This window comes from Meleagris gallopavo, chromosome 2 (genome assembly GCF_905368555.1).
Source record: "Meleagris gallopavo chromosome 2, MGAL_WU_HG_1.1, whole genome shotgun sequence".
NCBI lineage: Eukaryota > Metazoa > Chordata > Aves > Galliformes > Phasianidae > Meleagris > Meleagris gallopavo.
In genome coordinates, this window is record NC_139405.1 from 30,606,376 (window position 1) to 30,631,183 (window position 24,808).

Genomic DNA, 24,808 nt, shown 5'->3' on the forward strand with positions numbered 1-24,808 from the left:
GGGAAGAGATAATCTGATTTTAACAAAATTCAAGAAAGAAGATGGAGAAAGAAAGGAATAATAAAAATAAATAAAATTATAAAATGGCTACACATACACAAAAAGCAGTAAAGATTCTCATACTTATGGTCCAGGCTAAAAATGTTAAGTTCACCTAAGCCTTATTTTAAAGTTGGTTGATTTGCCTGCAAGAGGCCACACACACATCCTTCCAACTCCATTCTGCTCTATAGACAATAAAATCACCTCTGATCTCAGGATATTTAATAAAACATTTCCCAAGCCAACTATACAATCCGCCCTGCAAAAAAATGTCTAAACACTGCTAATGGTTGAAAAAGTACGGATACCAGAATTATTTAGTCTAAACTCCAGAAAGAACTTGCAACATGTTGTTATTAATGAAGAAAACTAAGTATAGCAGCTTGTCTGTACAAATAAAAAGAATGCTTGTATTTAGGAAAGCCAATATTAAAAAAAAAACCCAACCAAACAAAAAAGCAAGTTATTTTAGAACACACCTATGTAAGAATAAATAATGCTGCACATATTTTCCATCTAAAGGTATATTTAAAATGTGCAGATAATTAATATTCACTGTCTGACTGCAGGAAAAGCATATTAACATTTCAATTTCAAAATTGAAAGGAGAATAAATCACTTGAATCTGTATTTACTGCAAGGTCTTAAACAAATGCTCTACAAAACACTACCCTACCACTCCATCTCTAAATGGAACTATAAAATTAAATAACAAAATAATCTAACTTTGTTCTTGTCCAAGACAGCAACTAAATACGAATGAAGTTTGTAAAAGATGGTAACACATTATTTTAAACTAAGAAGCAGCCTCCATTCTTGAGAGCACTGCAAAGGCACAGTTTTTCAGGGGAGTATTAGAAAACAAAAACCATTAGAAAAAATCGAGACGGAGCATTTAGTAGGTTTCTAAGTCAGGCCTGAAGATGATGCAAGTAGATTTCCCATTTCCTTCCCCTTTAAAACCATCGCAGTGTGAGAGACAAGTACTGCACACAGCACGTTTTGGATATGGATAAATATTTGAAATCTCCCCCTTGTGCACATGCCAGAAAGAACAGACGTGAAATTTACCCAGCATGATCGGTAAGAAAGGTACCAAGCCTAACATTCAGAGGAAGGAATTTTATCTTAATTAATTAATTAATTGCAGTATTTTAAAATATTACATGACAATGCCATATTTGTTAGAATTCTCATTCTTATGAAATAGGGATTGATTTATTTTTTTACATAGGCGTAGTGTCTTTAAGTCAAATCCATAAACTTCCAGTTAAACATATACTTTGACTTGCCAAAATCAGATTCCCAAAGAACAAGTTAAGGCTTTTACTGTTATTGAAATAGACAGGCTCAAAGATCTCATCAGTATAAACTAACACTGTGGATCACAAATCAAGTATTTAACAATTAGCGAAGACTAGTATTTAATGTTCCATATGCAAACTTAACTCTGATTTTTAGAAATGTTGAAGGCGGACGACGAGAATAAAAAAATTTCATCTTAAAAATTCAGCCTTGGCAAGGTGATAAGCAGTTGATAATGGTGTTTCACTAACATTTTTGCAAGCTATCCATATATCTACATATATGTGGAAATATATAAATATGACAATGCTGTGTTGCTCAAGAGCCTGAAAGAAAATATGATTTTGAACAGTCATTTGAAAAGTATGTGTGAAATAGTATGTGTGAACATACTATTTTAAAATGAACTAAAGTTTTAATGATTTAGCAAACTCTCGGTTGGCTTTCCTGATTTTCCTATTCCGTTCAACGGTCACATTTAAATAGAGCCAAATAGCCTTTAATACTGACAAACCTAGGTAGTTGTTGAAAAGGAATTTAAGAGAAGACTACAACTCCTTGATATACTCTGACTGCTGGGATGCAGATGCAATTAGGCAATTGCATTAAAGCAAAGGACAGTCCAAGTTGTGGAAGATGGTATAACTTTAAATGTTTTATCAGAAGAGATAGAGCTATGATTTGAGTCATTATTTTAGTTGGAAAAGTAGTTCATAAATGGAGAAGAGAGAGCTAAAATACTTTGAAGTCAGAACATGAGGGATACAAATCTACAGAAACTTAACATATCTGCTTGAAAGAACAACAGGTTTCAGAACGATGTTACTTTCTAAACTATTTTACAGTTTATTCTCAAAAGAATTTTCTTTGAAAAGATAGTCAAATACAAATCCCTGTAGTTGATGAAAAATCATACAGAATCACAGAATGGCTTGGGTTGGAAGAAACTCCAAAGACCATCTAATTCCAAACCCTCCCCTCTGTCCTGTTGTGGATGGGGTTGCCAATCACTAGATCAGACTACCTAGGAACCCATCAAGTCTGGCAGAATTATTTCAGTCTTTTATAGTGTTGTTTTAAAGGCATTTGTCTCAAAAACCTAAGCAGGTATTTCTTACCTGTGTTCCAATAGTCTCCTGGAAGCAGCGTCCAAGCTGAGTTTTAACTGAAACAGGAAACACATGAGGAATGGGTTGTTGATTTGTGTAAGTAGCATGTCCTTTCTGGGTCTTCTGATATGGAAGACCTTGGTAAGAGACCTGTGGATGTCCTGGCTGAGGTACTTTCGATTTTTGTCCTGTTGATGCACTGTCAATTCTTGAAACTTGATGGATCTGAACTGAAGCTTCAGGAGGATGTTTCACATGGATATTCACTATGTTAGGAGGGAACTTCACTAAAGTAATTGAAAGAAAAACACAAGAAAAATTAGTAATAAAATACATAAAGAAAGAGATCCCAGACACCTCTAAGACATCTCTTTTTTGTACATCAGAATTTGGATAAATTGGTTTAACAAGATAAAAATATAGACAACCCTCAAACTTCGAGGTTATAAGGAAGAGTGAATGAATGCATACAGTCTGATTTACAAAGCAAGAAAACAAAAACTCTTCACAGAGGAAAGAAAGACATTATAGGACTGTAAAGACTGCTACATAAACATGGATGTCAAGCTGACTGGTGCAAGATTAAGATTTGTGGTCATAATGTGTAGAAAGAATCTCATTCAAAGTTCCAAAATTCAAACTCTACCAGGTTATTTTTGGATATATAGTAAGTTTTATTGTCTTTTTCAGATCTATCATCTTTCTCTGGAACACAGAAAAAGGTTCGGATTTCATTCCTTCACCTTTATATACCTGCCAAGTCTGGAGTTTGCCCCTGCAATAGCTGCCAGCATCTCAATCATCTAAAACCACCACTCCCATCACTAAACTTTGAACCCAGGATTTGGCAGATAAAAAGGGAGGAAATGTTTTTCATATATGTATGTATTACATGGTTGTAGTTTTAAGTCTGGTTATAGATTGAGAACCTCTGAACACTTAATGTGCATTGGCCTGTTTACGAGCTTGAAGCCTCTTTTCATTGAAACAAAAAAGTCCTTAAAACATTCAATTCAGTTGAGTAGTTCGGGAGAGGATGAGGGAAAGAAATATGTAAGACGTTTTACTGTTGGTAAGCTGAATAACAAAGTTAACATTTACTGTGTCTGGTTAGGTCTCTCTGGTCAGCAAGTACTGCACAGACAAAATTGAGGCCAGTCAATAACTAAACATCAGACTGCTTCAGCAACAGACAAATGTCATGACATTACTTCCTCTAAAATGCATACTGGATTGCTGAGTCTTTTGAATTGCCTCCTTGCTCTTTTAAACTCATCTAGATATTTTTACATCTCACACATTTCACCCTCACAGCTTCATTTCTTGGAAAGCATGCTTCATTTATCTTAGCTGTTTTGTAATAATATTATTTTGTAGAATTTTTTCTTTTCACATTATTTTGATTTTGCTAGGCATATTTTCAGTATTAACTGGTCTCTCATAGTTATTCCTAGGGAAAACAAACAAACAAAAACCAACAAATCCCCAAAAAAGGAACAAAAAAGAAACACCCCCAAATTTATGTCTACTTTGTTCTGCATTGTTTCATTTAGAAAAACCTTCAGAATATTCCCAAGAGCAACACCAATAAGAAGGTAATATTAAATCAGGAAAATATGGCTTCAGCGCCTTACTGGCTCTTCAAACCTTGCTTGTAGTAGAAAACAACCTAAATCAAAATTTAAGCTAAGTAAGATCTATTTCAGATAAATGCATGAAGAAAAGATTCAGAAGAAGAAATAGTAAAGCTTTTCTAACTGTACGAGGGAAGATGGCTTTTGAAGGGTGATTCAAGTGAGAATAGTCTACCTGTGATAAGAACATAACTAATACTAAATCATTATGTGTTCCAAATCATAACTGGTTTTATGTATGAAAGGGATCTCTTCCACTAGCTTTTCTGCCTGGCATATCTGCCAGGTTTTAAAGTGGACGAGAGTAGATTTAGACTAGATATTAGGAAGAAATTCTTTACTGTGAGGCTGGTGAGACACTGTAACAGGTTGCCCGGAGAGGTTGTAGATTTCCTCTCCCTGGAGATGTTCTCAAGGCCAGGCTGGATGGGGCTGTGAGCAGCCTGGTCTAGAGGGAGGTGTCCCTGCCTATAGTAGGCAGGTTGGAACTACATGATCTTAAAGGCCCCTTCCAACCCAAACCGTTCTATGATTCCCATGCAGCATTATCACTTGAACTGCTGCACAGATGTGCTGATTAAGTTTGATTTCTATTAGCCATTTCAGAATGAAATGTTTTGCACTTTTCTTGAACGAAATTAACCACTCCTCCCTACAACATCCTCATTTGGGAATGCAAAAGGGAAGCAAAGATTTAACTTTGATGGTTCTAATGTGGGACCAATTCCTGAGGGACAGGAAAAATAATTCAGAGGTTAGACTCTTAAGCAATGAGAGATCTATTTTGTGTTTTTAAGATAGGTACTCTAAATCTGAAAATTTTAAAGAGTACTTTTATGGTTCACCATTTTGTCTACAATAATCTGATCTGGAGTTAAATAGCCGCAGAAATAAATTTTTGTGCTGCTAAATGTGTTTCTGTGCTTCCCCACACCACCATACCCCTTTTCAAGTGAGAAACACTCTGGAGAGCTTTAGGAACTAATACTTGAACATGTCACTGGAGATTAGTTCTACCATCACTTTGTTTACAGCATTTACGTAGTAGTAGAAAATCCTTTCTTTTTTTTTTTTTTTCTTTTGTTCCTATGACATTGGTTATACTATATGGAAAGACCATTCTATTTAATTGAATGATATCATGGACTCCCTACATTATAAAGCTGACAAACTAACTTACAGGACTCTGCCAATTGACATAACAAAGATAAACATAGATTGCATAGTTTATGTTAGATTTTTTTTTCAATCCTGATAAGTAAATAAAATCGATTCCAAATGAAAAAAACCAATTCTATCAAGAAAAGAAATTACCTTTTACACCTTGCTGTCCAGACATTGTCAGTGGTAAAGTATGAGTTGAGTGGATAATCTGTGATCCTACAGCCTTATTCATTTGTTGTGGGTGATGGTACAGTTTTGGAGTATTGCCATTCTGCACAGGGATCTGGCAAAGTTTGCCGGTGTAATTAGGAGGGCACTGGCATTTATCTCTAGAACTGCACTGGCCTCCATTCATGCAGGGAAGGTGGCAAATAACTGAAAAAAAAAACAGAAAGAAAAGTCTTGTTAATGACTTTAACTGTAATTACAATCAGTATTATCTGACTACATGTCACACGACAGTCAAAGAGGAAAGGAAAAGGGCCGAGACCTTTATTCATCTGACAGTTGAGGAATGACTATCTATCTGACACACTTTTAATTGCTTTGTGGGAGAACCACTTTCCTTCCCCACCTGCTGCACCCTCTGCCTGGTCCACATCTTCTTTTCATGAGAAACACAGCAAGAACGTTCTTCTTTTAGAGGTACCACTATTTCATTATGCTTTTAAGCAAGACTCTAAATGAATACTGTGCCTGGCTGCACCTTTATTGTACAGGTATTTTTATTCAGTCAGCCTACCATTTCTATAATCTTGGACCTCCTAAGCTTCCCTGGAAGACAATGGAGAAACTCCACTAGAGAGTAAACTGTACTGAGGAAAACTTCTTTGCACCGTAAACCTTTGCTGTTCCTTGGGAAAACCACGTCTTACTGAGTGCCCACATTTTTGCTTGACATTTCTCTCTCTGATAAAATAATTTGTACATACTTGTCGATGAAGTTTATAAAAGTGTAAATTCTACTAAAATTATTTCAGAGACAAATTTCCAAGCCATTAAAATGCTGAAATTCTAATACGAAGAGAAGGCGTATTACCTCTGTGCCAGTCAGTATTTGCACATTTACAGCAATGCAAACTATCAGACAAATCTTAAAAAAAAAAAAAAAAAAAAAATCAACATTACATGAAAAATGTTTTTTAACTCACATACAAACAGCTCAGTACATTCTGAAAATGTGGTATAGGTCCTTATAATCAGTGAAAATCTAACTGAGCTGTCAACATTTTCAAGAATTAAATGATGTAAAAACAAGAGGAAAAATACTGTAATTTTGTGCAAGGCAAGCTAAGGTCATTTTTTTCAAAAGTTTGAGATTTCTGGAAAAATAGCAAGTGTATCCATTTGTTATTTGTTTTAAGATAAGACTCTAGCTGAATGAATAATTTAAGAAAAAAAATCTAGACTTGCAGCAATTCTGTAATTTTCTTGGATTGCTATGGCTCAGTTTATACTGAATTACAATGAAAATGTAAAACTGTAGATAAGATCATTAGGAACCTCGAGCTTGTTGGCCCACGAGGTATCATCTCTGGACCTCCACAGCTTGTTGCCATTATTAACACTAATAACAGTACTGGAAAAAGAACTTGTGTGTTGTGTGTCGCAAGAAGACAAACAGGACATTGAGCAGCTGTGTAATTCACTTGGCCCAGAAGTGCTACAGAAACACAGCAACTAGACTGCCCATCATAGCATTGACAGGATGTGGGATGTGCTCACCTCATCAACAAGATGGGTCAGTACACAAACATAAATAACTAAAACTGTTTTTTCTGCCCTATTCTGCAAGTGTTTATTTAATATTTTTATTGCCTTATCCCAATTTTTCAGTTCATATAAACTGACTAAAAGTACTTCAAGCCGTAACACTGCAAATCAGCAGCAAGACACTTTGATGCCTTCAAAAGGCAGTCTAGCCTTCTCCATGACAGGCCTCGATTTTTTGGTCATTAGAAAGCTGTTTTGACTTCATCCAAGCATACAAAAGACATCCTTGCAGAAAAGACTATATTTCAGAACAAAATGAAAGACAATTTGATCCCAGTAGTAATGAAAACAAGATCATTCTCTCACACCAATTCTTTATGTACTGGCCGAGTGAGCAGGTTTACCTTAATGGCAACAATGCACAATAACTCTCAGATGCTTGCAAAGATCTGCCTAAGCAAGGCTGAGAACACATTGCACAATGACACAGCTTTGAGCAGTGTCAGATGATAGCAGTTGGGTGTTTGAGAGGAGCAATGTGAATCAAAAGGTATCACTGAGGAAGGCAGTAAAAAGCCTAACCCATCAACTTTCTTTCTGCTCTCCCTGGCCCCAAGGCAACAAGGAAATGAGCAAAAAACAGTCTTTAAATAATACAAACATACTCAGTATTTCCACCAAAACCAATCAATTTCTTCTGAGCACCTGTTCCCATAAAGCAGCTGGTTTCTGGAAGGCAGCATCACTGGGTACCCCTCCCTGACCAGACACTCCTCTCCTGAAAGCAGACCAAAAGGTCTGCTTCAAAGAGTTGTGCTAAGCATTCTGGACAGGAAGATAACAACAGAATAGGACTTCTTGTCCTCTCTCCATAGTGATTTGCAGTGATTATTCACATAAGTAACTTGTGCAATTAAGTGCAAACAAATGCTACTTAAAAGATAAGTCTAAAATTAATAGTGAAGAATGTATCGATTTACATCTTTTGAGTGTCTGGCCTAGTGCATGAAGAATGAACTTTAAATGAGACTACATTACATATATTCTGAAAACATAAAATTCTGTAATAAAAATAAATAAATATGGAACTATACAAGTCTGATTCCTATTCAGCTATGTAAGAACAAATAGGATGTATGTTTCGGCTAAACTACATAATCTCAAATGGCAAACTTTATAAGTAATAGGGAACTTTGTCAAAAAAGAGGAAAAAGACGAACATTGAACTAATATATTTGGTAATTTGAAATAGGCATAATAGGCCCACATATGCTACTTCTGGTGCTTCCTCAGGTAGTTTATGGACAGAGAAAGGACTACAATTATGACACCAGTGTTAGAAATTGCGAGAAACTAATTATATCAGATCTAGGATTACACACAGACCACTCATGAAAAGTGAGCTGAAAGGAAGTAGGCCTCCAAAAAGGTGGAGGAAGTAAATGCCACTTTTCTTTGACAAGGCTTGGGGAATAACAGGTTAACTAAGAGCAAGGAGCCCTGGGGAAAGGACCACTTAAGGAAGAAACAGGATACAAAACCAGTGGATGTTTGAACAGCTCAACTTCTGATGAGAGTTTTTTTGCTTTGTTTTGTTTTGTCATTGAGGTTAAAGAACTTAAACAAACAGAATGGTTGAAAGCTGCCAGCAGGCATAGGGGACATTCTGACAAAACCATTCTGACGAAACCCAGACCCAGGCACTGGGAGAGACAGTTAGAAGACGCTGGTTTTGCACATACATTCATAACTTCCATTCAGACAAAGGACCCATTGGAGCCTGATTCTCACTGGGCTCCTCCTCATTTCCTCTGAAAGGGGAGAAAGAAGGAAATAAAAACATTTGTAATGGTGTGAAATCCTCTAGCTGCTCAGAGTCTGATAAAAACACAGACAGACCTGCACAAGATGACATGAAATGTCTGTTCACATGTGGATATCTTACAAACAAAATAAAGGATTAACGGACCTAAGAAAAGCAACAAACTCTTCACTTTACATAAGTGATGACTAGTAAATCGAATCTCTTAATGGTATACTAAGGAACTGCCAACATACAATTGAACAGATTTAACAGTTTGTTAATACAAACGAATATTCATTCTTTAGATACATGAAGACTTGTTTAAGGGTCTAGAAACACTAAGTTTTCTCCTCATTCTTGAGCAATTAACTGGTAATTACAAGCTTTGATTTCTCTGGCATCAAAGACCTTGATTACCCTGACCCAGCACAGGTTGGTGTGATGTTTCAGATGCCTTCATAGGGAGTCTAAAAAGGCAAGATTCAGAGAAAAAAAAGAGGAACCTGACAACACAAGTCCTGATAAAGTTACCCTGGCTATTGATTGGACTGTAATTATATCACCTAATTTGTTTTCAAGATACTCATGCGACCTTGAACAGCTCCAAAAAAACTAATTTAATCAAGACTGAATGTTTTTGTTTAATCAAAATGATGTGTAGCAAAACAAATTCCAAGAACTTAAATCCTTGTAATCCTTAGAAAACAGCCTATACTTACAAAAATGAACCCTGAGGATGTACGTAAACTCCCTTCCCGCAGCCAAAGTGTTGAAGAAAAGGAGGATGACTTTTGAAACGTTCCTCATCTAGCTTTCCAAATCCCGTTTCATATGCACCTCAGGGAACAGACAAGTTTATCTCACACTTCCCCTCACCACTCTTTGCCTTTTTGACTTATTTGCTATCAACTATTCCATTGTAAGCATGATTCATGTACATTAATAGGCTCTCCAAGAACCTCAATACTGCTCACTAGATCACAATATTTCCATGAATTAGTTGATTTTGTCTGATTACTACACAGTTATTCTATGTTCCACAGCTGTTTGTGCATCTTTCTTCCATGTTATTAAGCATACAGAAAATACAAAAACTGGCACAGATCTTCCAACTCATTCTTCATATGAAAGAAGGGATCGCATGCATTAAAGGGTAGCACTATCCTATAGAATTATGTTCTTGTAATGCTGTGGTTCTTCTCCTTCAGACCCTTTATCATCTGTGTTAGCCTTCCATTGGACGCCTTCTAATAGGTTCATGTCCTTTTCATGCTGTGGCACCCAACCCACACCCAGTGCTGGAGGTGAGGTCACACAGAGCAGAGTGGGACTATCCCTCCCCTCACCTGGTGGCAATGCTGGACCTGGGGCACCCCAACGTACAGTTGGCCCTTTAGTTTGACATGGCCCACTGTTGGCTCGTATTAAACTTGTTGCCAAACATGACTCCCCAGATCCCTTTTCACAGGGCTGCCCTCCAGCCTCATCTCAGTGTGCACATATATCCAGGGTTGACCTGTCAAATGTGCAGGATCCAGCACTTGAAACTTCAAGTGGGGGATGGTTGCCCAGTCCTCCAATTTGTAAAGATCTTTCTGCAAGGTCTCTCTGCTATCGAGGGAGTCAACAGTTCTTACCAATTAAGTGTCATCTGCAAACATTTTAATCCTGTATTCAAGTCATTTATGAAAACGTTAGAGAGAACAGGACATATAGAAATCTCTGTAGTAAAAAAAAATAATAATGAATTAGTTAATTACTAGTGTAATTAGATTTAAGTAAGCTAACACAAATGCAGATTGCCCTGAAACTGTATGAATTTAAACATATACTATGATATGATGTAAACTGATAGGAATAGGGGACAGTAAAGTAGCATAGATAAAGAGTGTACTTCCAAGAATGTTCCTGCTGAAGTACTTCATTATCAGAGGCTGATTTTATCAGACTTCCTGGACACCAATTGTGAATAAAAACACTAACATCTATTTTATATACTGCTAGGATTTGATTTCTCCTTATTCTGAGCTCCTATATTTGTAATTGTCAACACAGTACATTCCAAGTGGCTACCTAATGCTACTTTACATATGAAATCCTGAGCTTCAAGTTTTTCATAAAATAAGCTACTTAAGAAGATACACATACTGAAGTGACTACTGCATTTTAAAATTCACATTTTAGTTCTTTTATTTCTCTCCCAGTACATGTTTACAAGTAGAAGAAAACCCCTATGTCACATCACTCCAGATAGCACGCTTCTTTATGTGGTCTATACTGAATGTGCTCCTTTGTACCATCATCTTCACATTGTTTATTAGCAGATGCATAACAACCCTAATAAGAACCTTATCAAATACATAATACATTTTGAATCCAAATGCTGCAATGCAATAATAAATATAGAACCAAGAGGCTGAATGTGATAAAGGCACACTTCAAATGTTTCCTCTGGAAAAAGATATACAGCACTGGATGGAAAATCTCATATGGCAACCTACTTCAAACTTCACAGTTTGAACAAAAATATGCAGTTATTAAACTGTTTACTCAACTATCACAAATTAACTTTGTTAGAATTATCTATCTTACATTTTCAAACTATTACTAGCACAGGATGTTTCAGAAAGTAGCACAGTCCCAGCTGGGAATGGGATTGTAAGTTCTGCAGTTTATCCAGACAAGAAAACCAAATTATTGCCAAAATAAACAAGCTTCACATGTTTTAATTAAAAAAAAAAAAAAAAGACTCAGAACCAAAATCATGTTAGCCACAAAGAACAGCCCTGAAGTTTAACATTTCCAAAACAATTCTGTCTGCAGATGTTATTTTCAGTAGGCAAAACCATATTCTTACATTCCCACCATTATAATAATTCTAAAAACAAGCATATAGGTAGAATGATGGCATCGCTTAGGAACTGTATTTATTCACTTTTTATTAACATCTCCACCTCTCAACAAAATAACATTAATGCTGAGTTAATTATCAGGGTCATTTAATTAGTTTATTACTAAGTACACATGCCATTTCAAGATTGTAAACATTAAAGATATAAGTCAACATCACAGTCAATGGATGTACTCAACTAGTATGGAATTTCTGAGCAAGAGAATGAATCACACTTGAGTAACAATAACACTTCCCTTTGATCTAATTGCAACCACATTTTTTGATTAGGAAGACTGGTACAGGTCACTGCCCTTAAAGTATTCTGGAGTCTAGAGATCTTTGAGGTTTGGATTCAAATCACTGTTCTCATCTTCAATTCAGTCTCATGACTGAAGCTGATGGAATTACTAGGAGCAAGTAGCAGTCACTAAAGCTGGCTGAGCAGGCATGATTTTACACTTTAAAACATGCTGGTCAAGGATCCTAGGGAATTACCCTTGCTCTAAAAGGATTCTTCCACTCAACATATAAAATAAGCTCCCCGACAGCCTTCTCTTTTTGTAACTCTCTCTATTCCATGAAAAATGCCATACATATTGTACATATGTACATATTTAAAAAGAAAAAAGCGAAAAGACATTGCACTAAGGAAGCTCGACAACTATCATGATGCCTGTGTCTAGTTATTTTCAAATTACTGAATCTTTATATTAGAAAAGAAAAACCTTACGGATACGCTATCTCTCAGCTCCAAATCACCAAGAAAGCCATTTTCAAGTTGCTGTTACGTAATTCTTCTAAATAAACTTTGTGTTTTTTCATAGACAAAATCTATTTTCCTTGCAATATGTCTGTTGAATGCATAGCTCCACAAACGAGAACTACAATAGTAGTTTATTATTATTATTATTATTAACAGATCTGCAATAACACGATTATAAACAGAAATGAAACACTAGCTGTTCTCTTAATACCTTCACTGCTGTTCTCATGATTTTGGAAGACACACTTCTTTAAATGAAATTGTATTCATAGCAGTTCTTTTCAAGCCCCTCTATGTACCACTATTAGCAACAATTTAACAACTCATGCAGTACATTAAAGCCTAATTAGAGGAACATCTGTGATGTTACTTGATGCAGCACTACATGACAATTATCAAGGAAAGCAAGTGGCAGAAAATTTCACAAATTCAGGTTACATACATCTTCAGGCATTTTACATATTCACGTCTGCTAACAGCAACTTTCCCATATAAAATTAACTTTTTAACTCAGCTGAGAAGTACAGGATCAGCTCTGGGATGATCACTACCTCCACAAGTAACTGAACTTTATTTGAATTGCTGAAAGGCTGTCTAACGATTAGCATCATTTAGTGATGATATCAACTCACTGTAGACAAGGTGCAGTACGCATAACAAATCAGTATCCACTAGAAAAGAACAACTGCTTACTTATGAAAAAGTAGGAGGGATGCTATCTTCACAGTAGACGGAAAGTGCTGAGATTCTATGCAAGACAGAATGGAGTAAGTGTTGCCTTTGTCCTTTCCACATTTATTTACATCATTAATCTCATTAATTCCAGATGCTGCTCTCAATGGACATACTTGGCCTGGATCTCTATCAAAGACCTCCCAAACTTGCCATCTGACAACATGGAGGGATTGTCACCCCCTCTCGAACACCAGGAAGGTAGCAGAGTTCTGAAAGAGTGCAGGAAGCAACTTGTACATCGGGCTGCAGCATTGGAATGAGGGTCCCAGCCCTCAGAAAGTCTCATGCTTACTGGAAATTATGTGAATTCGGATGCATGAGGTCAAGCCATGGACCAGGAGCCAGCTAAGGAGCAGGAAACAAACTAAAACAAGACATGGAGTACAACCTGAAGATTAAACACCCCTAATGTTGGGTGTTTAAATTAGAACTACGTGTCTAAATCTCAGCTGTTAATAAAAGCCCAGTGTAGTTAAGATAGTCAATGTATGCAAGAGAGCTACTTCGACTGACCAATTTTAAGCATCTGTATTATGAGTTTATTAGAATTTATTATATTATCAACATTTTTAAATCTCTACAGATGGTAAAGATGATTTCAGCACACACCTCCAACGTGGATGCTTGGTCGTCTTGGTCTGAAAGCTGAATCACACTGGATGTCAATTTTTCATTATAAAGACATATAAATAAGTATAAATTTTGGGGCACCAGTCACTCTTCAGTGAAGACACTGTCAAGTATAAGAGATCCTGACCCTGAAAACTGGGCAGTATGTTTAGATCATAAAGGACAAAATAACAACATATTTTAGAGAAACACGCATTTTTTAGTACTCCAAGAAAGAAATCCAAAACTTATATAGGCAAGACAATTTCAGTGTACTACTCTTATGTCTTCCTTAGTTTTAAATGAAGTACTCTGAAAAACTTGATGGTAGTGCTGTCATAAAGATGCACACACAAAGTCAACCAGCAGATACGCCCCCAGGTGTGTCACCTACCACTCAATGTGAATCCAAAGGTTAACTCTCTCACAGGACCCATATCACCTCCTTCCAAGATCACTGCCATAAGGCATGTGAAATGCCACCAGAGGCCTGTGTCTAGGTGACTGAAATAAAGACCATCTGATCAACACATGGAAAAAAAAAAAAAAGAAGAAAAAGAAAAAACAACTACCTATTACACTGTGAAAGAAATAGGATGTAAAAAAACCCCCAAACTACTAGACTATTCAATTGTCATCAGAAAAATTAGAGGCATGCCCTGTTAAGAGAAATGGGCTAAGGTTGTGGTTATTCAACATAAAAATAGTATAGTTAAAATGGTAATTGAGAAACAACTGACACAAGGATCCTGGCTCACTAACATGCATGATTCTCACATTTACTCTTCGTTAAATCTGCTTCTAATATTCTCAATATCTGAGATGACATAAACTCTATTTTTAGAGAGACATGGAGGGAGTGTTAAGTGATGACCTAGTCCTATCCTGACTACATTTGATGAATCTACTGATCATATTAGAGCTGATTTTGATATATTGAATGTAACAAAAATACTAGGCCTAGAAACTGGGTTCTAAGGAAAAAAACAACACTAATTGCTGTGGAATTACTGCATTGCAAATTGCTAACGTCAGACCTTTGAAAATGATGCTAACACATATAGACAACATACTCCAGTCATTTATTCAGATTTCTACAGTAAATATAAATTTTAGATATAATTTTCCTCTTTGTTTAAGACATAAAATTCTCTAGGAAAGCCTCGGTTTGAAAATGTAGCATGGTAGCAACGCTTTAGAATCATCATTCTTAAAACAATTTCCTGCAGAATACAAGTATATACATATATATATATATGCAGAAAAATAGCATGGTGCAGTATTAAAATTTCATGTATATCATTTTAAGCAGTCCTGAATAGCTTTCTAATTGCCACTGTCAAAATGAGAACACTAAAACCAGTATGCTCTATGTCAAATGAAAACCAGCAGTTCCTACGTTCCCAGTACTTTTAAGGCCCTTACTACTCTGTATAGTTTTGTGTATGCCTGTGCATGCATAATACAAATGCCTATTAGATGATCTTGTAATATATCTGTTTTCATTAAACGGAGTAAGAGTTCAACAGAATTCAACAACTAACAAGCATCTTCATTGCTACAGGATCCTTCCAGGCTGCATTCTTCCTTTCTGGTGCCAGCTGAGCAGCAATATCTGCCTTGAAGGACTACAAGGTTAGCAGTAACTGGCCTTTAAAGGCACTAAGCTGTTTGCGCCACCAGGTTCTCTGCTGTAACAATACTGCATTAGACTGTTTCCAAAAGATGCACTGGACTCCTACATGAAGTAAAAAAGTAGTAACAGCCAGTAGCGTAAGGCAGAGAAAAGAATTGCCCTAAGACATCAGACCACTTGGATACTATGAGTCAAAATGAAAAAATGGCACGAGAAGCATTTAAGCTAAGTGGTCATATCCCTGTTATGCAATAGCTCTGAAGACCAATAGTCAGGTCATCAGAATCCTTATCATCTCTAAAAACTGAGTAACAAACATTTAAGCAGAGATCCATCTCATTTAACTTTCCATGCCTTCCTGAGATGTCTAAGGAGTGTTTCTGCCCAATATTCCCCAACCTGTCAGTAAAGAAAGGCTCATCCAGAAGGCTGTTTAGGCCATCAATGGGCCAATCTACATCCCAGGGTTCCCCCTGTCATTGACTATTAGGTCAGGCACCTCCACCGTAAGACTTGGTGACTGCCAGCCTTAGGTCCTAAAGGTCTTTGAGCACTGATCCACTGCACTCCAAACCACAAGGCAACATAAAGTTTAGAATAGAAAAAGAAAAGTCAGAAAAAATAAAACAGCCATTAAAAATTTCCATAATCCTAAACATTAGGAGACTGCTCTCCAATACTGTAACATCACCATAGTGCTCATTTTGTGTGAGAAAACTGATAAGAAAAAAATCAGAATAGACTTTTTCAAGTGTTTACCCATTAACACACAAATCTGGATCTCTGTGGACAAGTTAAAAAAAAAAAAAAAAAAACACATAAGCTATCTAAGATTTCCTGGCACTGGCTACATCAGAAGAAAGTGGAAAGTTTTCTAGGGAGTTGACCTAGAGGAGGTGACACAATATGAGAATATTGGGAAGGATAGTATTCACAGTTTGTGTAACAAACAAGATCAGAGGAAACCAGTGAAAAACAAGAGACTCAAATCCTGGAGTTCTCGAGGAGAAAAGTGGCAAAGTCAGTGTTAATGAACAGGAAAGCTAAAATTACTCTGCAGGGAAAGTGCAGTTGAAAATCTGCTAAAAAACAAACAACTTCAACACATATCATTCTGGTTCTTTTTATAACATATAATGGTTATATGAATAAATGTACAAGCTACACAATCCTAAATACAATCAGCATCAACTGGTCACTCACAGTTCCAAGGAATTAAATGTGTATGTAAATCCCCTGTGCTGATGCAGCCCCACTGCCAAGCTTCACGCTGCAGTGCTGCAGGGGATGTGTACAGTAATAAAAAAAAAATTCTCCTGCCCCATATGCCACAATAGGCATCCTGGGACCTATGTAACTTCTCATTATATAGAAAAATGCTGTTTCAGCACCTAACATAACAGGCTGAATTTAATATAATCATACAAAAAGTAAAACAGAAATGATGGGCATATACTGACTGCAGGAAACGAACACTAGATGTATGCTATGAAGCTGGTCTCCTTTGGTTCTCTGTACTGTAGTTTCCAGTTTGGGGTGTGCACACACCAAAGGGTACACAAGACTCTCAGCTGAAGTACCTTTTTTTTCTATCATTAATTTAAAAATATGTTAAAAATAGAAGGTTTTTAACTTTATGTAATTTATAAATAAGAAAACATATACTAAGATACATGCTCAAAAATTTCTTTCTAATAGAGTTGAGTCATCAAAAACTTTGGAGACCAATGCCTTATTCAATCCATGCACAGTCCCTTTCAGGGGGATATCAGAGAGGCTGAGTTTCTAAACCATGATAGATAAGAAAAGTTGCTGCAAGTTCTCCTGAACTTGAAATACCTGAATAATGTTAAATATAAAATTTAACTTTGTAGTTCAGTTTATCATCTTAAAATTAAAGTAGAAAATAACCAGCATGACAAATAAACAAAATATTTAGTTGAATAAGATACAGATGAGGATGCTCCCTGTGACCAGGCTTCTTACAGCTCAAATATTTTCCTGCATGAGAAGCAAACAGCCATTTTCCTTCTATTCATTGACCTGACCTCAAGACTTTGTAAGAGGTTTACTTAAAACAAGTTTAAAATTCCCACGGACTTCAATTTGATGGAAATCTTCATGTGCCTCACTGAAAGATCACAGTCCCCTTTACACATATATTTTTTTTATGTAAAGGTACAAATCTTAAAAGAATTAAGATGTGTGTAGTGAAGATACAGTTTATGTTCCAAAAGAAAGATCCAGAGATCTCTCTTCATCTGTGCTACAAAACAGGCCTCTTGATTGCAGAGTGCTACTCAAATCTAAGAGCTCTTTATAGGTTAAAAGTGGGAAGGTTGAAGTTACACAGGTAGCACATTGAAAAGAGCTGGAATTCTCTGGAGGACAATAAAAAGAAAAATGGCAGAGAAAGAGGCTGAACTTAGAAAGACTGTGATAAGTACAAAACAGTGATAACATGTTTCCTTCTGATTGTGTTACATCCAAAAGGACCTGTTAAATACAGAACTGTTTGATAAGGGAACCGTTCATAATATAAGGTACATTTTAACCAGCAGTGAAATCGGTCAGACTCTTCCGTGCTTGCATAATTCAAAGGGAACTTTTTTTTTTTTAAAGCCAGTTGGCATATGCTTCATTTTCAGTGAGGTATGTGCAAAGACATTTGGTTTAGCAATAACAAAATTATAGCTGTACAAGGTAGTGTATTTATTTGGATATGCAACAATGTAATCATTCAAATAAATGCACTCTTAGTTCTCTTTCTGCAGCACTTGAAGTCAGATATACATAAGCTAATCCCTATAAATTAAATCCACATACAGTAAAATAAAGCATTATGCTTTTTAACTTTGTGTTCTGTTTTGCTTTAAACATACTCCATGTGTCTCTGAATGGCTGCAGGTGTGGATTTTGTACCATTTCCATTTGTGGTTTTTCCTATGACTGCACATCCAAAAAACTGTGCTCTCTATAATACACAGTTTGGTGAGTGCTTTCAGAGCAGATGGACTTTTGCTTCACAGTGATGGTCTGAAGTCCTTAAGGTGAGCAAAGGAGTGGAAATGAGTTGCCAACAGGCCTAAGTTCAACCTTATTAAGATTGTCTAGCTGAACAATGTATTTTCTTTAAAACAGCATCTGGCCTTTGTTAGAACCAGAGGGGAAGATGTCAAATTTGAGTAATTAGTTTAAGATAATGAAGAAAGCTCACAGATGCTATAAACTGTACCGTGGATACCATAACTGCTTATTGATGACAAGTACTAAATACATGGGGGGAAAGAAAGCACTCCTTCTGAGCAGATGTGGTTATCAACAAAGATACCATTTGTTTTTGTAATACGAGCATAGGCGACCAAAAACTGAAAATGCCCTAAAACCTTGAATGCTGACCAGACTGCAGAGGAACATTTGCATTACAGGTCAGAATTCAAGCCCACCTGTGGTTCAGATTCAGAAAGCCTACACTACACTACCTGGATTGTAAGTAAATACATTAATTTCCTTGTCCTCTCAAGATTACGTTATAGGACAAATAGAGGCTGGAAAAAATGAATATCTGTTAAAATAATGATCATGATAAGCGATTCCTCCCAGAATCAACATGCAGATGTTTTGCTTTGGCCCTGCAGACTAGGAAATACCATTTTTTACAACATCTTTTACAAGACAGAGGATGTAAACAATTCATAAAATAGTTCTACTGTTATCCGTCTTTCTACTTTACCCTTTTGGTCCAGTGTTTGAGGATGAATACTTGGCCTTCACTTTGCTACAGCTGTTACAATGCTGCCGCATGAATAAATATCCCAAGCATGGCCATCATTAATAAAGATTATATTTCAAATTACCAGCTAAAACAGAGAATAAAAATGTTAATGTCTTGATCTTGAAAGAGTGCAAGAGCAGCTCTGACAGGCTGACTAACTTCCTTGATTACTGTTACAGAAAACTTAGAAGCTAATCTTTCAACCAAGTTATCCAAGAATTCTGAACTTTTCAAGTGTCTGCCAGTGTCTGTTAAAAGAAAAAAAATATTTCATCTGGCAGCAAAAAGAGCATAAAACAATAAAGTCTGACAGGCCAGAAATGATAATTACTGCAGGAACAGTAGAAACAAAGCTTTTACCAAATAAGGCTACAAGGTAGCAGAGAATAAAAAGGCAAACTGATAATACAGGGGGAATAGATTGGTTCTTACAACATAACCACACCAGAAAAGCATGAGACTATGTCAAATTCAAACGTAATAACGAAGACTATTTAAAAGTAACACTTTGCTCTTACGCACAGAAACTACAAAACTAAAAACAAACCTTGAATTACAGAACCGTTGTTCAGCTAAGCACCTATTCCAGAGATGACTTCCTCATCAATTAAGATGTCTGATGGAGTGCAATCAACTAAAAAACCTAAGGCATTTAATAAGTAAATAAATAAACCCCACAAACTTCTCCACAGTGAAGTTACTAAAAGGAATTCCTAAAAGTCTGCATGACATTTGTTATCAATTATTTTAAATCTGTGATTTGAGAAGATACATCTACACCTAAGACTCGGTTGAACCCATAGGAATAGTGATTTGCTGGGGGACAAGCTTCATAGATCAGACGTGTTATCTACTCACAGTGACATCATCCACTGACAAATAAAATACCACTTCATAACAGAAAAGAAAGCATCTCTTATAACATACCACCATTCTAGCAGTTCTTAATCCATGAGCAGAAAACTGAACAGGGAACACCTCATAAGCTGTCAAAAGAGATTCCAGTTTCTTCCCAATCAACACAAATACTTCCAGAAGCTGCTAGTCTTTCAATCTGTCTTCCCTGGCACACAAGCCCTCATAGGTCATCAATTTTTTCCTACAACATTACTTACAATAAATGCCTTTTAGCGTCAAACAATACTGACAGATCTTCCCCAGCTGTCATAGTCTTACAGTATCAGTTAAATGTAGTAGTATGGCATGCATCACATAGAGCAAAGAAACAGTAACTATTACACAGAAAATGACAACAAGAAAAAGGTAGGGCTTGCATCTCATCTCTTAGTAAAGAAATCAGCTTATGTCTACCTTAAGTTTAAAAACAATTCCTTTGGGGAAAAAAAAAAAAGCTTAATGCCATTCATTGTCCTTGTATCTCTTGTCATACATTAACAACAGTTGAAAATGTGTTGGCTCACAAATCATTGCTGTTTTTGACCAACTTTAAAACGCAAAGACATATCCATCATTTTTTGATAAGACAGAAAGACACATTAAATTCTGAAGTACCAACAGGAATTAATGATCATAAATTCAGAATTTCAATCGACTTTTAGTAAAATAATAACTGCTTTACCTTTTCACGGTTTGAATAATTATGTTCCAATTATTACTGTTTCCTAGATAGGAAATACTCTTAAAATAATTTTTATGTAGTTGGCTCCTTACTAAATTCCCTTCAAATAACCCATTGCTTTAAAATACATTGGGCAAATTTTCTTTCATTACTTTCATCAGAAGACCAAATAAAACATAAGTAACATGCTTATGCTTCTTTTTGGAAGTTTGTCTGTATATAATTGAAAACTTCTGGACAATCTCAATTACATTCAAAAGCAGTTGTACGGAGTCAATACAGTGGAACAGGAAAAATCTTTGATAAATATTCCAGTAGGGAAAGTGGAGACATTTGAATGAGGAATATCATTTAAGCATTATTCAATAAGGTATAGGATAGATAGATCGCTGTGATCCACACTAAGATTCTAAACTTTGTAAGTCTCGCCAAAATACAAAGGATCAGACGTTTTCATACAGAGAATTGTGCAGGGATCAGAAGCAGGAGGAAACATTAGAAGGAGAAGCAGAGGTATTGATGCACATTAAAAAGAGACCTAAAAGGGGAAAAGGAGAGCAATAATCATCATCACAGTGATCTTGATCTTTCCACAATATCTTCTATGATCTTGGGAAAAAAATTCTTAGACTCTTCTTGGTCTCCACCTGCAGGGAGCTTTTATTCCCTGTTTGGAATGGATACTGCCAAGCACATGGACACAAAATTTCTGCAGAAAGATATGCACTTCCACTGAAAAGCATATAATACTTTTTTTCCCCCCCCCATTCATAACAGCTTAAACAAACTGCTTTAAGTAAGACACTTCAAGTGAAGGGTAAAAATAAACCTAAGTATTAAAAGAGTGCTTCCTTTATTAAATTCTGTCATTCCTGTGCAATGAATAAGGAAAGAATCCTGTGGAAAAAAAAAGTAGGATGTAAACCTATAATTAAATACATATGCACAATGGGGTAGAAATTAAAGGGTATGAATAACACTAACTTGGACATTTCTTAATTTCTTACCACTTCATTCTACAGTTACAAATTAGTCACTGTCCTCCCACTCCCTACAGAGAGAAAATTCATTTCAAAAATAGGGTATTTTGGAATGTGGAATAACACTGAGGAGGAACAGGACACATTACTGAGAACTTCAACAGTGAAGAGGCAGGAAGCTCATATGTTATTCTATATGCATCCTTTCCTACGCACATATACCAACTCAGTTTTACAAGCCTCTGTAGAAACATCAGAACTGAAAAACCATATATAACCTTCATATGCACCAATCACGCAGAATAATGAGGATCATCTATTCAGCAGAATGTTTCCACTCAGATTAAATGCTTTCATTCTCCAAGTTAGAAAAATATGGGAAGTTGGTTTAACTGTGCAACATATCCCATTCACAAAAAATGAAGCAAAAAAATAAAAAAATAAAAAAATTCACTGAAGCACACAGGCATCAAGGAGATCCTTCCTTTTAAAACACCAAGTTTTCATCACCTTCTTTTGAAATGCTAGAGTTCTCTTTATAAAAACAGGCAAAGTCTCAGCTACCTGAAAAGTTACATCTTCCCCATTCAGTTTCTTTCTGCGGGTTTTTATTTTTAATGGCTTATCCATATCTAGTAAAATTTTCAGGAAACAGGATTTGTTCCTTGCCTGGACTTGCTGGTACCACGTTTTAGTTGAAAGGATCAACTAAGTAGTTTCAAGAATCTGAAACAACCCATGGAAAAACCTGAGCAGCTTTAATACAAACACTGCAGCTTATTCTCTCTGAAAAACCAAAAATCTTCCAAAACTCAGCACAAAAGTTTAAAAGCTAAGCACAACGTTTTAATTTGGTCATTATTAGAAATAATGAATTTTAAAAACAAAGCAAAATGATGTCTAATTGCAATCTGACATTAGAGAAGCTAAATTGAATCAAGCATATTGCTCCTGCTAAGCAAATGTATTTAGATTAATGACAGCCTAATGATCTAAAGCAGTTTCCTATTTCCCATTCATAATAGGTGTCTATTATTAGACATAGGAGTTAGTTTTCCAAATAGGGCATTCAAATTTACCTTTTCTGAGTCTAAGGAAGAACAAACATTTTAAGAGACACAGAAAACATGCTGCTCACTGCTTTAAGTATGAACTTGCTAACACAACATTCTATTTCATACTTGCACTCCTTAAAGCATCAAATGGTCAGAAGAAGAATTTCCACTCATTTACTTACTGTTTATAAAAAATAAGTTTGGAACCAGGCCTTAAAAGCAAAAAGCACAAGCAAAACATAATTCAGATCTTAAAAATATAGTATTAAAAAAAAAAAAAAAAGATCTCCTAAGATCCAAATTGCTTCTGCTTTATGTATCAGGAGACATCTTGATCAAGACAAGCTGTAGCTAATGAGACACTCATTAAGAAAATGGATACACAAATTTTTTAAATTAAATATATCTTAAGCTCACTTCAAAAGCTCCTGAAAATCAGTGACCTATGACACAACTCGACCTACAGGAAGAAGTTCAATTCACTCAGCATTTTTAACTGGAGAACTGAAGTCACAGTTTAGATGTTCTCCTTATTCCTCTCTGTAAACTTGATGACACTCAGAGATAGGGTAGATACCTTTTTTTTTTTTTAAGGACTCCAAGACAGTTAGCCATAGACACCTTACAAAATGACCCTCCATTAGTAGTGACTTGTTTTTAATCCCTCATTAAACATACTCCTCCCTTATCTTTCCATCAAAACTATTATGAAGTGGTTTTGTTGAATACTTCCAAGCAGGCTATTGTACACACTGAATCACAAATTACACGGCCTGAGGCCAGGAAGGAAGGTGTGGAACATGCCTTTACAGGACAGTTTCCACACACCAAGTTTGTAAGTATTTGAGGGAAGGTTGTGTTACAGCACAGATTTACATAGCAGACAAATTACATGACCGCCCATTCTCAACATTTCATAATTTCAATAAAAAATTGGGTCACAAGGGTGGGGGGGGGAGGGGGAAAGGGAAGAAAGGAAGGGAGGAAATAACCTTATCCTCTCATAAAAGTCAGAAAAATTAAATAAAAAACGTACTTAGCTGTGGTTCTTGCCAAAACAACAGTTAAGAAAAAAAATTTGTATTAGCAGTAAACACAAGTCTGAAGTTCTGAAGTATTTGCTTACCATCCCTTTCTAAAAACCCTTCCTTTTTTAATGCTTCAAATCTACCATAAACGAAGTGTTCTGTATAGCTCTTCTAAAGCAGTCTTTATTATTCTTACTTCAACACATATATATTTTACAAATATGGATGTTATCAAGGAATGTGTTATTCATTTCAGGAGCTTTCATCTACAGTCTGATAGTCTAGCAGAAGTCTTAAGAAAGGGAACTGCTCTTTGTATCGTCTGTCTGGATGAAAAGGAGAATGATTTGAAATAGCTTTTTTCCTCCCTCAGAACATGAAATATAGCATACTTGAAAAAGGGCAGTATTGGCCAGGATCAGCGCTGCCTGACATTATGTTTATACTAAAAGGAGACTAAAAATTACAAAGTTCATTTCTGGCATTCTTTAAGTACAAATGGGCAAAATAATTTTTAAATTTAATTTTTTATTTAAGAGAAAGATACAGCAATATTTTCACAATCACAACAAAGATACTTCCCAACAGCAGCTACAGATATCATATCATAATCCAAAAAATCTAAAAAGTGATCAAGTATTCATCTGTATTTCTGAATTTTATTTAGCTTACTAGCCTAATACTTGCAGACTAATTCCTACCAACACCATATACTGCATAGTTAAAATATGCAAATCCACTAACCCAGACAGCTTTCAGGGTTTGTTTTAACACACTCGAGCACTTACAGGGTTTAGACTGGCATACTGCTGATACTTTTATTGAGCAAGCAGAAAGAATAAACAGAGAAACGACTGGCTTCAATAACTGGACTTAAAATTATCTCAGTTTCTAAAAATGACAAATATGAAATTTGACTGATTCTCAGCAGTAAGGAAGAAATTAAACTGCCTTTTTTTTTTTTTTTTTAAAAAAAAAAAGCAC

At 35.9% G+C, this 24,808-nt stretch overlaps 1 protein-coding gene across 1 annotated transcript in view; it reads right to left on the minus strand.

Annotated features, from left to right (window-relative positions):
- The window catches only part of LTBP1 (latent transforming growth factor beta binding protein 1), a 183,653-nt gene that overhangs the window by 93,177 nt on the left and 65,668 nt on the right, over positions 1-24,808 (minus strand). The window contains 2 exon segments of the mRNA XM_085219514.1: positions 2,466-2,743; positions 5,405-5,629. Coding sequence (XP_085075640.1) covers positions 2,466-2,743; positions 5,405-5,629 — 503 coding nt within the window.